At 43.2% G+C, this 15,579-nt stretch overlaps 1 protein-coding gene across 1 annotated transcript in view; it reads right to left on the reverse strand.

The window, feature by feature from the left end:
- LOC106602616 (uncharacterized) overlaps positions 1-15,579 on the reverse strand; it is a 38,349-nt gene that overhangs the window by 8,914 nt on the left and 13,856 nt on the right. The window contains exons 4-6 of the mRNA XM_014195368.2: positions 8,753-8,917; positions 7,870-7,981; positions 7,586-7,683 (exon numbers count right to left, since the gene is read on the reverse strand). Of these exons, the coding sequence (XP_014050843.2) occupies positions 7,586-7,683; positions 7,870-7,981; positions 8,753-8,917 (375 nt within the window). The remainder of the gene's footprint in view (positions 1-7,585; positions 7,684-7,869; positions 7,982-8,752; positions 8,918-15,579) is intronic.

A 15,579-nucleotide genomic window follows, 5' to 3' on the forward strand; every position in this document is an offset into this window, starting at 1 on the left:
TGAAAATCTACAATGTGGTAGTCATCATAACTCTGTTGTATGGCTGTGAAACTTGGACCATGTACAGTCGCCACTTCAAACAGCTGGAGACATTCCATACACAATCTCTGAGATCTATTATGGGTATCCAGTGGCAAGACAAGGTCTCCAACCTGGAGGTACTGCAGAAAGCTAACAGCACCAGCATTGAGGATACCTTAAACACAACCTCAAGTTCTGCAATATGCAGCCCAGCCAACTCACAGACATTGCCTCTACCCGATCCACCTGGCACTCAAACGCTCACTGCAGTAGACAACTTTGAGCGGGACAGAAACAACTATCTGCAGCCAGAGCAAAGCATCATACTCGCACAACCGCGCTCACAACACCACCAGAAGCACATGTCTGTCCCTCATGTTTCAGTCTGCTCTTCAAAACTGACACCTGAGCCACTCAAGAACCCACAATAAACCGAAATGACATCCATGAGTCGTCATCGTTGAAACCGACGGACTACTAGACAGAGATAAGGGAAATTCAGTCCCTGCAATGATACAAAAATAGCAAAGGCAGCCGACACCTAGTTAACGTTGTATCTAACAAAATGGTCACACATACTCACATAACATGAAGTACAGTACTTTTATTGCACAAAATGATATGTGACATGTAGAATAACTTTTGTCACTATGGTAACACTTTACCTTTTCTGTAAATCTGGTATTTTCGCTTTGATAAAATGAATTTTAGAATACTTAGGAAAAGATTCAACATTACAGTACACACATCTTTACTACTTCATGTCAAGTAAACATGAATTAAGGCACTATCATTATCTGACAATAAAACACCAGTATCAACCTAAAGGGCCAAAGTTTGTCACTCTTCATCAGTGAAGCATTTCTACAGACACCATCACACCAACCATCACCATAATAATACATTATATTTGGCAGATGCCTTTCAGGGAAATCTTACATTAAAAGTAGGCCTACATTAAATAAAGTGCTGTACAAAAGATCATAAAATCAAGTGCATCAATCCAATTAATATTTAAATAAAGGACCAAAATGAAACAGGTCAGATAAAAAAGAGGGAGGGATTGGGTAGAGGATACAAATTCGGTTTAGGGTAAGGTTTTATTTTTAAGGGGTAGGATTGGGAATAGGATACGGACCCGGTTTTGGGTGCGGGTTAGGGGACACATACAGTGCATTAGGAAAGTATTCAGAACTTCTGACATTTTCCTCATTTTGTTACGTTACAGCATTATTCTAAAATTGATTAAATTGTTTTTTCCCCCTCATCAATCGACACACAATACCCCATAATGACAAAGGAAAAACAGGTTTGTAATTTTTTTGAAAATAAAAAATAATTAACAGAAATATTCCCTTTACATAAGTATTCAGACCTTTACTCAGTACTTTGTTGAAGCACCTTTGGCAGCCATTACAGCATCGAGTCTTGGGTATGACGCTACAAGCTTGGCACACCTGTATTTGGGGAATTTCTCCCATTCTTCTCTTTAGATCCTCTCAAGTTCTGTCAGGTTGGATGGGGAGCGTCGCTACAAAGCTATTTTCAGGTCTCTTTCAGGTCTCTTCAAAGATGTCCGATCAGGTTCAAGTCCGGGCTCTGGCTGGGCCCCTCAAGGACATTCAGAGACTTGTCCCGAAGCCACTCCTGTGTTGTCTTGGCTGTGTGCTTAGGGTCGTTGTCCTGTTGGAAGGTTTACCTTTGCCCCAGTCTGAGGTCCTGAGTTCTTTCCATCAGGTTTTCATCAAGGATCTGTCTGTACTTTGCTCTGTTCATATTTCCCCACAGCATGATGCTGCCACCACCATGCTTCACCGTAGGGATGGTGCCAGGCCCTTCTCCCCCGATTGCTCAGTTTGCCCTGGCGGCCAGCTCTAGGAAGGGTCTTGGTGGTTCCAAACTTCTATTTAAGAATGACGGAGGCCACTGTGTTCTTGGGGAACTTCAATGCTGCAAAAATGTTTTGGTACCCTTCCCCAGATCTGTGCCTGGAAACAATCTTGTCTCGGAGCTCTACCAACAGTTACTTCAACCTCATGGCTTGGTTTTTGCTCTGACATGCACCGTCAACTGTGGGACCTTATATAGACAGGTGTGTGCCTTTCCAAATCCTGTCCAATCAATTAAATTTACGAAAGGTGGACTCCAATCAAGTTGTGGAAACATGTAAAGGATGATCAATGGAAACAGGATGCACCTGAGCACAAATTCAAGTCTCAAGTCTAGCAATGGGTCTGAATACTTATGTAAATGTGTTATTTTTATTAATTTTTTAGAATGCGCAAAAAAATCGAATGGATTAAATAAATTAAAATCTCAACCATCTACACACAATACCCCATAATGACAGTGACAAAAAAGTGACATTTTTGCAAATGAAGTACAGAAATTTCATTTACATAAATATTCACACCCCTGAGTCAATGCTTTGTAGAAGCACCTTTGGCAACGATTACAGTCTGTGAGTGTTTCTGGGTAAGTCTTTCAGAGCTTTTCACACCTGGACTGTGCATCATTTTCCCATTATTCTATTCAAAATTCTTCAAGCTCTGTCAAATAGTTGTCGATCATTGCTAGACAATCCGTTTCAGGTCTTGCCGTAGACTTTCAAGTAGGAACATTCATTGTCTTCCTTGGTAAGTAGGAAGACTGCCAGTGTAGATTTAGCCTTGTTTTAGGTCATTGTCCTGCAGAAAGTTGTCTGGTGGAAAGCAGACTGAACCACGTTTTCCTCTAGGACTTTGCCTGTGCTTAGCTCTATTCCATTTATTTTTATCCTGAAACTCCCCAGTCCTTCACGATTACAAGCATACCCATAACATGATGCAGCCACCACAATGCTTGAAAATATGGAGAGTGGTACTCAATAATGTACTGTATTGGATTTGCCCCAAACACAACAGTTTGTATTATGCAGTATTACTTTAATGCTTTGTTGCAAACTGGATGCATGTTATGGAATATTTGGATTCTGTACAGGCTTCCATCTTCTCACTCTGTCTATTAGGTTAGTATTGTGGAGTAACTACAATGTTGTTGATCTATCCTCTGGTTTTTCTTATCAGAGCCATTAAACTCTGTAACTGTTTTAAAGTCACCATTGGCTTCATGGTGAAATTCCCGAGAGGTATCCTTCCTCTACGGCAACTGAGTTAGGAAGGACGCATGTATCTTTGTAGTGACTGGGTGTATTGATACACCATCCAAAGTGTAATTGATAACTTCCTCATGCTCAAAGGGATATTCAATGTCTGCTTTTTTTTTTACCCATCTGTCAATAGCTGCTCTTCTTTGCGAGGCATTGGAAAACCTCCCTGCTCTTTGTGGTTGAATCTGTGTTTGAAATTCACTGCACGGCTGAAGGACCTTACAGAGAACGTCATGTGTGGAGTACAGAGATGAGCTGGTCATTCAAAAATCAAGGTATTATGTGACTAGTTAAGCAACTGTTTACTCTTGAACTTACAGTTGAAGTCGGAAGTTTACATACACCTTAGCCAAATACATTTAAACTCAGTTTTTCACAATTCCTGACATTTAATCCTAGTAGGAATTCCCTGTCTTACGTCAGTTAGGGTCACCACTTTATTTTAAGAATGTGAAATGTCAGAATAATAGTAGAGAGAATGATTTATTTCAGCTTTAATTTCTTTCATCACATTCCCAGTGGGTCAGAAGTTTACATACACTCAATTAGTATTTGGTAGCATTGCCTTTAACTTGGGTCAAACATTTCAGGTAGCCTTCCACAAGCTTCCCACAATAAGTTGGGTGAATGTTGGCCCGTGCCTCCTGACAGAGATGGTGTAATTGAGTCAGGTTTGTAGGACTCCTTGCTCGCACATGCTTTTTCAGTTCTGCCCACACATTTTCTACAGGTTTGGGGTCAGGGCTTTGTGATGGCCACTCCAATACCTTGACTTTGTTGTCCTTAAGCCATTTTGCCACAACTTTGGAAGTCTGCTTGGGGTCATTGTCCATTTGAAAGACCCATTTGCAACCAAGCTTCAAACTTCCTGACTGATGTCTTAAGATGTTGCTTCAATATATCCATATAATTTTCCTACCTCATGATGCCATCTTTTGTGAAGTGCACCAGTCCCTCCTGCAGCAAAGCACCCCCACCACATGATGCTGCCACCCCCGTGCTTCACGGTTGGGATGGTGTTCTTCAGCTTGCAAGCTTCCCCCTTTTTCCTCCAAACATAACGATGGTCATTATGGCCAAAAAGTTATATTTTTGTTTCATCAGGCCCGAGGACAAAAAGTACAATCTTTGTCCCCATGTGCAGTTGCAAATCGTAGCCTGTCTTTTTTATGGCGGTTTTGGAGCAGTGGTTTCATCCTTGCTAAGCGGCCTTTCAGGTTATGTCGATATAGGACTCGTTTTACTGTGGCTATAGATACTTTTGTACCTGTTTCCTCCAGCATCTTCACAAGGTCCTTTGCTGTTGTTCTGGGATTGATTTGCACTTTTCGCACCAAAGTATGTTCATCTCTAGGGGACACAACAAGTCACCTTCCTGAGTGGTATGACGGCTGCGTGGTCCCATGGTGTTTATACTTGCGTACTATTGTTTGTACAGATGAACGTGGAACCTTCAGGCATTTTAGAAATTGCTCTCAAGGATGAATCAGACTTGTGGAGGTCTACAATTTTTTTTTCTGAGGTCTTGGCTGATTTCTTTTGATTTTCCCATGATGTCAAGCAAAGAGGCACTGAGTTTGAAGGGCCTTGAAATACAGATGATGTCAATTAGCCTATCATAAGCTTCTAAAGCCATGACATCATTTTCTGGAATTTTCCAAGCTGTTTAAAGGCACAGTCAACTTTGTGTATGTAAACTTCTGACCCACTGGAATTGTGATACAGTAAATTATAAGTGAAATAATCTGTCTGTAAACAATTGTTGGAAAAATTACTTGTGTCATGCACAAGGTAGATGTCCTAACTGACTTGCCAAAACTATAGTTTGTTAACAAGAAATTTGTGGAGTGGTTGAAAAACGAGTTAATGACTCCAACCTAAGTGTATGTAAACTTCCGACTTCAACTGTATTTTGGCTTGACATAACAAAGGGGTTGAATACTTAATTCCACTTTGACATTATTGGGTATTGTGTCTGTAGGCCAATGTAATTGTGTAACACAACAAAAATGTGGAAAAAGTCAAGGGATGTTAACTGAATACTTTCTGAATGCACTGTAGGTATACTGAGAAGACACGGGGGTGGGGGGAGGTTAAGTAGGACAGAGTCAATGATAGACCACAGGCAACAGGTTATAGACATCCTTGAAGAGATGTGTTTTTAGGAGGTTTTTAAATGAGAATACGGTGTCTGCATGTTGTATGTGTGGGGGGAGTGCATTCCAGAGCCTGAGGCAGAGCAGTTGAAGGTTCAGGCAACCATGGTGGAGATGCGGCAGGTAGCCTAGCGGTTAAGAGTATTGGGCCAGTTACCGAAAATGTTGTCGGTTTGAATCCTTGAGCAGACTAGTTGAAAAATCTGTCGATGTGCCCATGAGCGAGGAACTTAACCCTAATTGCTCCAGTATCGCCGTCAATAATGGCTGATCCCTGGCCGTGACCTCACTCTCCCAGGTTGTCTCAGATATTTTTAAAAACATATTTCCATTTCACATCTAACACTCACACTTGTTAACCACTAATACATGCAGTGAAACAGGACAAATATAAGCACCCCCTATTTGACCTGTGAATGGGGGGGTGACATGGAAACCAGCAGAGGAGGAGCAGAAGGGGCACGTGCTGGGTGAAGGTCAGAGAGGTAGGTGGGTGCCAGCTTCTGGGGGGCTTGTAGGTGTCTGTCTTAAAGTTAATACGGGATTGCATTAGGAGCCAGTGTGGATTGATGAGGATTGGTGTGATGTGATCGGTTGATCTGGTGCAGGTGAGGATTCTGGCAGCAGAGTTCTGGACCAGTTGAAGTCGGTTGGTGAGTTTGGGAGGTAGACTGTTGCAACAGTCCAAACGGGAAGTGAAGAGGGCATGGATTAGGTTTCGGTCCAGAGTGACCCCGAGGCTTTTGACTTTTGTTGACAGAGGGACCGGGAAACTATCTATGGGGATGCTGAGGTTGTACTGGGCATTGTAAGTAGGTGGTGGTGGATGTCATGGATTTTCAGGAACTTGTTGCACTGTTCAGGGGAGGAGTCTGCAGGGAAGCTGTCAGGAGGCTGAAGTAGGCGGTTCGCTGTGGAGAAGGAGACTTTTTGGTTGTTTTTACCAGAGTTGATGAGGTCGGAGTAGTAAGATGTTCTTGCAGCTGAGAGGGCGTTCTTATGTTTTAACAGGTGATCTGTTTATGCTTGAGAATGACGTACTAGACCAGTCCTCTTGCAGCCGTCCACTGGCTTTTAACTGGCGTAGCTCAGGGTGTACCAGGGAGCAGTGGGTGAAGGAGACTGAGCAGGTTTTGAGTGGAGCGAGGGTATCCAGAGAGGAAAGGCAGTCATTGCAGTTAGTGATGAAGGGACTGGGAATAAGGACTGGGGTATGTATTAATAAGGCTCATGAGATCAGTGGGGTTTATGTCATCATACTCATTCTTTCCTCAGTTCACCTCTTCCAGTTCCCTATACATCCAAACCAACAGAACTAACTACAAACTAACTAGTACTACATATACATTGGCCATGAGCATTTTCTGATGGTGTATCCTGAGGTATCTTCTCTCTGAGAACCTCTTCCTGCAGTGCGTACAGGCAAACATTCTCTCTCCTGTATAGACCTTAAGATGCACCTTCAGATGGTGCTGGTGGGAGAATCTCTTCTCACACTTGGGCAGCTGAAGGATTTCTCCCCTGTGTGGACCCTCTGGTGCCTCTTCAGGTGGTGCTGGTGGGAGAACCTCTTCTCACACTGGGTGCAGCTGTAGATTTTCTCCCCTGTGTGGACCCTCTGGTGCCTCTTCAGGTTGAACGAGCGGGAGAAACTGGCATGGCACAGGTGGCAGCCGAATAATTTCTCCCCCGTGTGCATCCTCTGGTGGAGCTGCACCGGTTTAGGGAAACTGAAGACTTTCCCACAGAACGAATACGGGAAGCGCTTCTCTTTACCACCAGATCTACTGACAGCGTTACTACTACTGTCATTTGTCAATGGGCTTGTGTATCCATTTAGTGTTGAGGCACTGGCATTGTCTGAGGTCTGGTTTAACAGTAGGGGAGTGTGAGGAGGATGAAGGTCAGGGAGTGTCTGTGTTGTCCCAGGGTCCATGTTCCAGTTGATAGATCCTATAGAAGGCAGGCTGAAGGCAGCACCTGTTAGGGGGTTAACCTGAGGCACCATCAGTCTCTCTGAATCACAACTATAGGAGCAGGACGGAGCATCACTAGCCGAGTCTGTGTCTGTTCTCTCCTGCTGCATACTGACACTTCCTCGTCCCCGCAGACCAAATCTACGCCTCGACCTGGTCTCAGCAAGTCTGTTGTCATGGAGACTAAGTTCAGACGTGGTTTTGTGTTCGACTGTCTGTTTCTGGTAGTGGTTAACAGTGTTGTTCCCCAGCCCAGAGTTGAGGACACTGTCCCATCCACTGACCTCCACTATGTTGTCCCGCGAGCCCTTGGCTGCACCCGTCTGGGTCTGGGAATCCAAGATGGCCGCCCAGTCTCCTCTGTCATCCTCCAGCCAACCACCTGCAGAAAGAGGTTCGAAAATAAACACGGTAGAGAAAATTTATACAAACGTTTTTTTTGGTCAATTACCTGGTCAAGTTCATACATTGTTTTTTTATGTAAACATAAGTTGTATTGTTATGTAAGTGCACCACTATTCCCATTGAAGTATATCTATTATGTTCTGTATATGTATTTCTCCCTTACCTTGCTCCCCCATCTTTAGTTCATTCAGCTGATCAACGCTCTCTGGTCCATCCTCTATCGTCTCCTCTTTGACCAGCAGCAGATCAAGCTTCCCATTCTCCATGTCTACTGACTGTAAGAGATACAGAGTGAGAGGATGTTGGATCAAGAATGAGGGATTGCTATGAGTACTAAGCAAACTTGTTAGTTGATTTGATTACTTTACACTCATTAATGGTTTGATAATTCAAAAGGCATGGTCCCACAAAATGAATCAAGACCTGGGCCCGTATCCACAGTTAGGGTTTGATAATGTGATATATACTTATTCATCTCACTGATGAAGTGCTGAGGTTTAGAGGGTCTACACCAGAAGTTAAGGGTTATAGGAGGAAGGTATATAGTGTGTGCAATTAAGCTTGGAATGTGTTGAGTGCAGGGAAGCGATTACATGTGGCAGGCATTGATAAGGGGAGAGAGCCATGGATTAGTGATGGAGGGGGTTGAGGTCAGGTCAGGTCACCTTAAGGGAGAAATAGCAGTTCATGGCCCATATCACTAGTGTCCTGCCTAGCAGTAAAGAACAATGTTTGTACAGATGGGTAGGAGGAGACTCAGCCTAGGAGAAAGTGTTAAATATCAGTGCTTGTGTGAAAGCTGTTTCGACCCTTAAACTTGGTTAAGCTTCTCTAGTGTCTTCTCTTATTTACTCTGAAAATAAGAACCTAACACCACAAAGCATCTAAGAGTAAGAGTGCTGATCTAGGATAAGGTCCCCACTTGTCTATATAGTTTTATTCATTAAGATCTAAAAGGCAAAACTGATCCTAGATCATCACTCTGATCTTTGTGGATACAGGCCCTGACCTAATACCATACAGACAGTAGTTCACAGTGGGCTCACCTCAGTGAGACTGTGTGTGGTCCTGTGCTGCTCAGCTGGTTCCTCTGTGGGTTCAGGAGGAGGTGTAGTCTGGTTGTCCTCCATGACCATGGTCCCATCAGGGTTCCCCAGACCCTCCTCACACCCCTCCTCCTTCACCAGCAGAACCTCTGGACCCTCCTCCTCCTGGAAGAGACAGGTGATGCAGATTACACAGACATACTCCCTCAAGTACGTACACACACATAATAAACACACTTTCAACATGGAGTGTTTACCCATCCCCACTGTTTGAGTCCAATACTGACTTCATTGTTGTTAAATCCATCATGGTGGACATAAGATGTTGTGGTGTACATTTTGACGTGTACAGTAGGTGTTTGTTAGTGTGTGTGTATATTTATATTTAAGTGTATTTTGGTTATAAAGCGCTGTCGTGTTTATGCAGAATAGGGTGAGATCAGATGTGACGCATACTAAATAGAGTCTCAATGAAAGTCTGAATAAAACGTCCCATTTTGTGTTCATTAAACAAACAAATGGAGGGGGTGGTATATGGCCAATATACCACGGCTAATGGCTGTTCTTAGGCAAGATGCAACGCGGAATGCTAGGACAGCCCTTAGCCGTGGTATTTTTTGTGGATGTCAGCTTTGATGCACCAGTACTGACTTCGCCTTCTGGATGGTAGCAGTGTGAACAGGCAGTGGCTCGGGTAGTTGTTGTCCTTTTTGGCCTTCCTGTGACATCGGGTGCTGTAGGTGTCATGGAGGGCAGGTAGTTCGCCCCTGGTGATGCGTTGTGCAGTCCGCACCACCCTCTGGAGAGCCTTGCGGTTGAGGGCGGTGCAATTGCCGTACCAGGCTGTGATACAGCCCGACAGGATGCTCTCGATTGTGCATCTGTAAAAGTTTGTCAGGGTTTTGGGTGACAAGCCAAATTTCTTCAGCCTCCTGAGGTTGAATAGGCGCTATTGCGCCTTCTTCACCACACTGTCTGTGTGAGTGGACCATTTCAGTTTGTCTGTGATGTGTATGCCGAGGAACTTAAAACGTTCCACCTTTCCACTGCTGTCCCTTCGATGTGGATAGGGGGTGCTCCCTCTGCTGTTTCCTGAAGTCCATGGTCATCTCCTGTGTTTTGTTGACCTTGAGTAAGAGGTTATTTTCCTGACACCACACACCGAGTGCCCTCACCTCCTCCGTGTACGCTGTCTCTTCTTTGTTGGCAATCAAGCCCACTACTATTGTGTCGTCTGCAAACTTGATGATTGAGTTGGAGGCGTGCATGGCCACGCAGTCGTGAGTGAACAGGGAGTACAGGAGGGGTTTGAGCACGTAACCTTGTGGGGCCCCAGGGTTGAGGGTCAACGAAGTGGAGATGTTGTTTCCTACCTTCACCACCTCGGGGTGGCCCGTCAGAAAGTCAAGGACCCAATTGCACAGGGCGGGTTGAGACACAGGGCCTCCAGCTTGATGATGAGCTTGGAGGGTACTATGGTGTTGAATGCTAAGCTGTAGTCAATGAACAGCATTCTTACATACAGTGAGGGAAAAAAGTATTTGATCCCCTGCTGATTTTGTACGTTTGCCCACTGACAAAGAAATGATCAGTCTATAATTTTAATGGTAGGTTTATTTGAACAGTGAGAGACAGAATAACAACAACAAAAAATCCTGAAAAACGCATGTCAAAAATGATTTGCATTTTAATGAGGGAAATAAGTATTTGACCCCTCTGCAAAACATGCCTTAGTACTTGGTGGCAAAACCCTTGTCCATTTGTGAATGATCGCACCAACTGTTGTCACCTTCTCACCAAGCTGCTTGGCGATGGTCTTGTAGCTCATTCCAGCCTTGTGTAGGTCCACAATCTTGTCCTTGACATCCTTGGAGAGCTCTTTGATCTTGGCCATGGTGGAGAGTTTGGAATCTGATTGATTGATTGCTTCTGTGGACAGGTGTCTTTTATACAGGTAACAAGCTGAGATTAGGAGCACTCCCTTTAACCTGTTGAGGTGTAGGGGGCAGTATTTTCACGGCCGGATGAAAAACGTACCCAAATTAAACTGGTTACTACTCTAACCCACAAACTAGAATATGCATATTATTAGTAGATCTGGATAGAAAACACTCTGAAGTTTCTAAAACTGTTTGAATGGTGTCTGTGAGTATAACAGAACTCATATGGCAGGCAAAAACCTGAGAAAAATCCAACCAGGAAGTGGAAAGTCTGAGAATTGTAGTTCTTTTGATTCTCTATCGAAACTACAGTTTCTGTGGGGTCACGTTGCACTTCCTAAGGCTTCCATTGGCTGTCAACAGCCTTCAGAAAGTTCTTTCAGCATTCTCCTGTCACTGGGCAGAGTATAGTAGCTCAGTCACTGAGTGGCCTGCCAATGGACAAAGGGATTGGATATGCGCGGTCCCGCGAGCGCGCCGTTCCTTCTTTTTCTTCTTGAATGAATATGCTATTGTCCGGTTGTAATATTATCGCAATTTTACATTAAAAATACCATAAAGATTGATTTTAAACAGCGTTTGACATGCTTCTAAGTACGGTAATGGATCATTTTGACTTTTCATCTCTGGTACCGCGCTCGCGCGTTATGCCTTTGGATAGTGCTCTGAACGCACAACCGAAACGGAGGTAATTTGGACATAAATATGGATTATTTCGAACAAAAACAAAATTTCTTGTGGAAGTAGCAGTCCTGGGAGTGCATTCTGATGAAGATCAGCAAAGGTAAGAGAATATTTATAATACTAATTCTGAGTTTAGGTGACCCCGAACTTGGCAGGTGTCTGTATAGCTTGCTGTGATATTGAAAAATGTGCTTTCTCCGTAAAGCTATTTTCAAATCTGACACAGCGGTTGCATCCAGGAGTAGTCTATAATTCTTTAAATAATTGTTATATATTTTGTCAACGTTTATGATGAGTCTTTTTGTAAATTGATGTGCACATTCACCGGAAGTTTTGGTGGGAATACATTTTCTGAACATCACGCGCCAATGTAAAATGCTGTTTTTGGATATAAATATGAACTTTATCGAACAAAACATACATGTATTGTGTAACATAATGTCCTAGGAGTGTCATCTGATGAAGATCGTCAAAGGTTAGTGCTTCATTTAGCTGTGTTTTGGGTTTTTATGATGCATGTCCTTGCTTGGAAAATGTCTGTGTGATTCTTTTTGTCTATGTACTCTCCTAACATAATCTAATGTTTTGCTTTCGCTGTAAAGCCTTTTTGAAATCGGACAATGTGGTTACATCAAGGAGAAGTGTATCTTTAAAATGGTGTAAAATAGTTGTATGTTTGAGAAAGTTGAATTATGGCATTTTGTTGTTTTGAATGTGCCGCCCTGATATTTCACTGGCTGTGTCCCGCAGGTGGGACGCTAGCGTCCCACGTAGCCCATAGAAGTTAAGAGTGTGCTCCTAATCTCAGCTCGTTACCTGTATAAAAGACACCTGGGAGCCAGAAATCTTTCTGATTGAGAGGGGGTCAAATACTTATTGCCCTCATTAAAATGCAAATCAATTTATAACATTTTTGACATTCGTTTTTCTGGATTTTTTTGTTGTTATTCTGTCTCTCACTGTTCAAATAAACCTACCATTAAAATTATAGACTGATCATTTCTTTGTCAGTGGGCAAACGTACAAAATCAGCAGGGGATCAAATACTTTTTTCCCCTCACTGTAGGTATCCCTTTTGTCCAGATGGTGGGATAGGGCAGTGTGATGGCGATTGCGTCGTCTGTGGACCTGTTGGGGAGGTATGCTAACTGAAGTGGGTCTAGGGTGGCCGGTAAGGTGGAGGTGATATGATCCTTGACTAGTCTCTCAAAGCACTTCATGATGACAGAAGTGAGTGCTACGAGGCGGTCGTCATTTAGTTCAGTTATCTTTGCTTTCTTGGGTACTGGAACAATGTTAGCCATCTTGAAGCATGTGAGGACAACAGACTGGGATAGTGAGCGATTGAATATGTCCGTAAACACACCAGCCAGCTGGTCTGTACATGCCAAGAGGACGCGGCTAAGTATGCCATCTGGGCCAGCAGCCTTTCGAGGGTAAACACATTTAAATGTTTTACTCGTGTCGGGGGGGCAGTCCTTGTTAGCAGGCCGAGACGGTGGCACTGTATTATCCTCAAAGCGGATAATACACGTCACGGACACCAACGTCACACTTCCAGTTTGTCTGGAAGCGTGACGTCGGTGTCCATGACGTGGTTGGATTTCTTTTTGTAGTCTGTTATTTTCTGTAGCCCCTGCCACATATGTCTTGTGTCTAAGCAGTAGAATTGCGACTCCACCTTGTCCTTGTACTGCCATTTCGCTTGTTTGATAGCCTTGGGCAGGGAATAGCTAGACTGTTTATATTCAGACATATTCCCAGTCCATGGTTAAATGCGGTGGATTGTGCTTTCAGTTTTGTGCAATGCCACCATCAATCCACTGTTTAGGGTAGGTTTTAATAGTCACAGTGGGTACCACATCGCCAATGCACTTCTTTATAAACACACTCACCGAGTCAGCGTATAGGTCGATGATGTTCTCGGAGGCTGAACGGAACATATTTAACTTCTCTAGGGCCGGCGGGACGAATTCGTCCCACCTACGTAACAGCCGGTGGAATCCTGTGGCGCGTTTTTCAAATACCTTAGAAATGCTATTACTTCAATTTCTCAAACATATGACTATTTTACACCATTTTAAAGACAAGACTCTCGTTAATCTAACCACACTGTCCGATTTCAAAAAGGCTTTACAACGAAAGCAAAACATTAGATTATGTCAGCAGAGTACCCAGCCAGAAATAATCAGACACCTATTTTTCAAACTAGCATATAATGTCACAAAAACCCAGAAGACAGCTAAATGCAGCACTAACCTTTGATGATCTTCATCAGATGACACACCTAGGACATTATGTTATACAATACATGCATGTTTTGTTCAATCAAGTTCATATTTATATCAAAAACCAGCTTTTTACATTAGCATGTGACGTTCAGAACTAGCATACCCCCCGCAAACTTCCGGTGAATTTACTAAATTACTCACTATAAACGTTCACAAAAAGCATAACAATTATTTTAAGAATTATAGATACAGAACTCCTCTATGCACTCGATATGTCCGATTTTAAAATAGCTTTTCGGTGAAAGCACATTTTGCAATATTCTCAGTAGATAGCCCGGCATCACAGGGCTAGCTATTTAGACACCCAGCAAGTTTAGCACTCACCAAAGTCAGATTTACTATAAGAAAAATGTTATTACCTTTGGTGTTCTTCGTCAGAATGCACTGCCAGGACTTCTACTTCAATAACAAATGTTGGTTTGGTCCCAAATAATCCATTGTTATATCCAAATAGCGGCGTTTTGTTTGTGCGTTCAAGACACTATCCGAAAGGGTAAAGAAGGGTGACGAGCATGGCGCATTTCGTGACAAAAAAATTCTAAATATTCCATTACCGTACTTCGAAGCATGTCAACCGCTGTTTAAAATCCATTTTTATGCCATTTTTCTCGTAAAAAAGCGATAATATTCCGACCGGGAATCTGCATTTAGGTAAACAGACGAAAGAAAATAAAGCATGGGGTCGACTCGGGCACGCGCCTAAGCCCATTGTCCTCTGATCGGCCACTTGCCAAAAGCGATAATGTGTTTCAGCCAGAGGCTGCCTCGATATCATTCAGCTTTTTCCCGGGCTCTGAGAGCCTATGGGAGCCGTAGGAAGTGTCACGTTACAGCAAAGATCCTCAGTCTTCAATACAAAGAGCCAAGATGAACAACAACTTGTCAGACAGGCCACTTCCCATATAGAATCCTCTCAGGTTTTTGCCTGCCATATGAGTTCATTTATACTCACAGACACCATTCAAACAGTTTTAGAAACTTTAGGGTGTTTTCTATCCAAAGCCAATAATTATATGCATATTCTAGTTACTGGGCAGGAGTAGTAACCAGATTAAATCGGGTACGTTTTTTATCCGGCCGTGTCAATACTGCCCCCTACCCCCAACAGGTTAAGTCAAAACAATTTTGAAGCGTTGCTTCCGATTGGTCGGACCAGCGTTGAATGGTTCTCGTCACTGGTACATCCTGTTTGAGTTTCTGCCTATAAGACGGAAGAAGCAAGATGGTGTCGTGGTCAGATTTGTCAAAGGGACGGCGGGGGAGGGCTTTGTATGCATCACGGAAGCTAGAATAGCAGTGGTCGAGGGTATTGAGCATGCGTGTAGCACAATCAATATGCTGGAAGAATTTAGGTAGACTTGTTCTCAAATTTGCTTTGATAAAATCCCCAGCTACATTAAATGCAGCCTCAGAATGTATGGTTTCCAGTTTGCATATAGTCCAGTGAAGTTCCTGGATGGCCGTCTCGTCTGCTTGAGGGTGAATGTACACAGCTGTGACTATAACTGACGAGAATTCTCTTGGTAGGTAAAATGGCCGGCACTTGATTGTAAGGAATTCTAGATCAGGTGAGCAGAAGGACTTGGGGCATTGGAAGGTGGTTTCTACAGACCATACTGAGTACTCCCAACCTGACTTTTACCTCTGCACATAGAATAGTTTCTTTCTCTATAAGCCAATATATAATTTATAGGCCTACAGTGTATTGCATTGGGACCAATAGAGTAGGTATATAGGTATATGAAGTAGGTATATAGACCTCAGTCCCCCATGAAATACCACCATATATAGATTCTGTTTTAAATCCACATTTAATATGACTTAAATATGCATAAATATGAATCATTGTTAATGTTAAGACAATTATTTTTCATATCATGAATAAACACAGGTTGACACTTTACGCGGGGGA

The sequence above is a fragment of the Salmo salar genome, chromosome ssa04 (assembly GCF_905237065.1).
Source record: "Salmo salar chromosome ssa04, Ssal_v3.1, whole genome shotgun sequence".
Classification (NCBI taxonomy): Eukaryota; Metazoa; Chordata; class Actinopteri; order Salmoniformes; family Salmonidae; genus Salmo; species Salmo salar.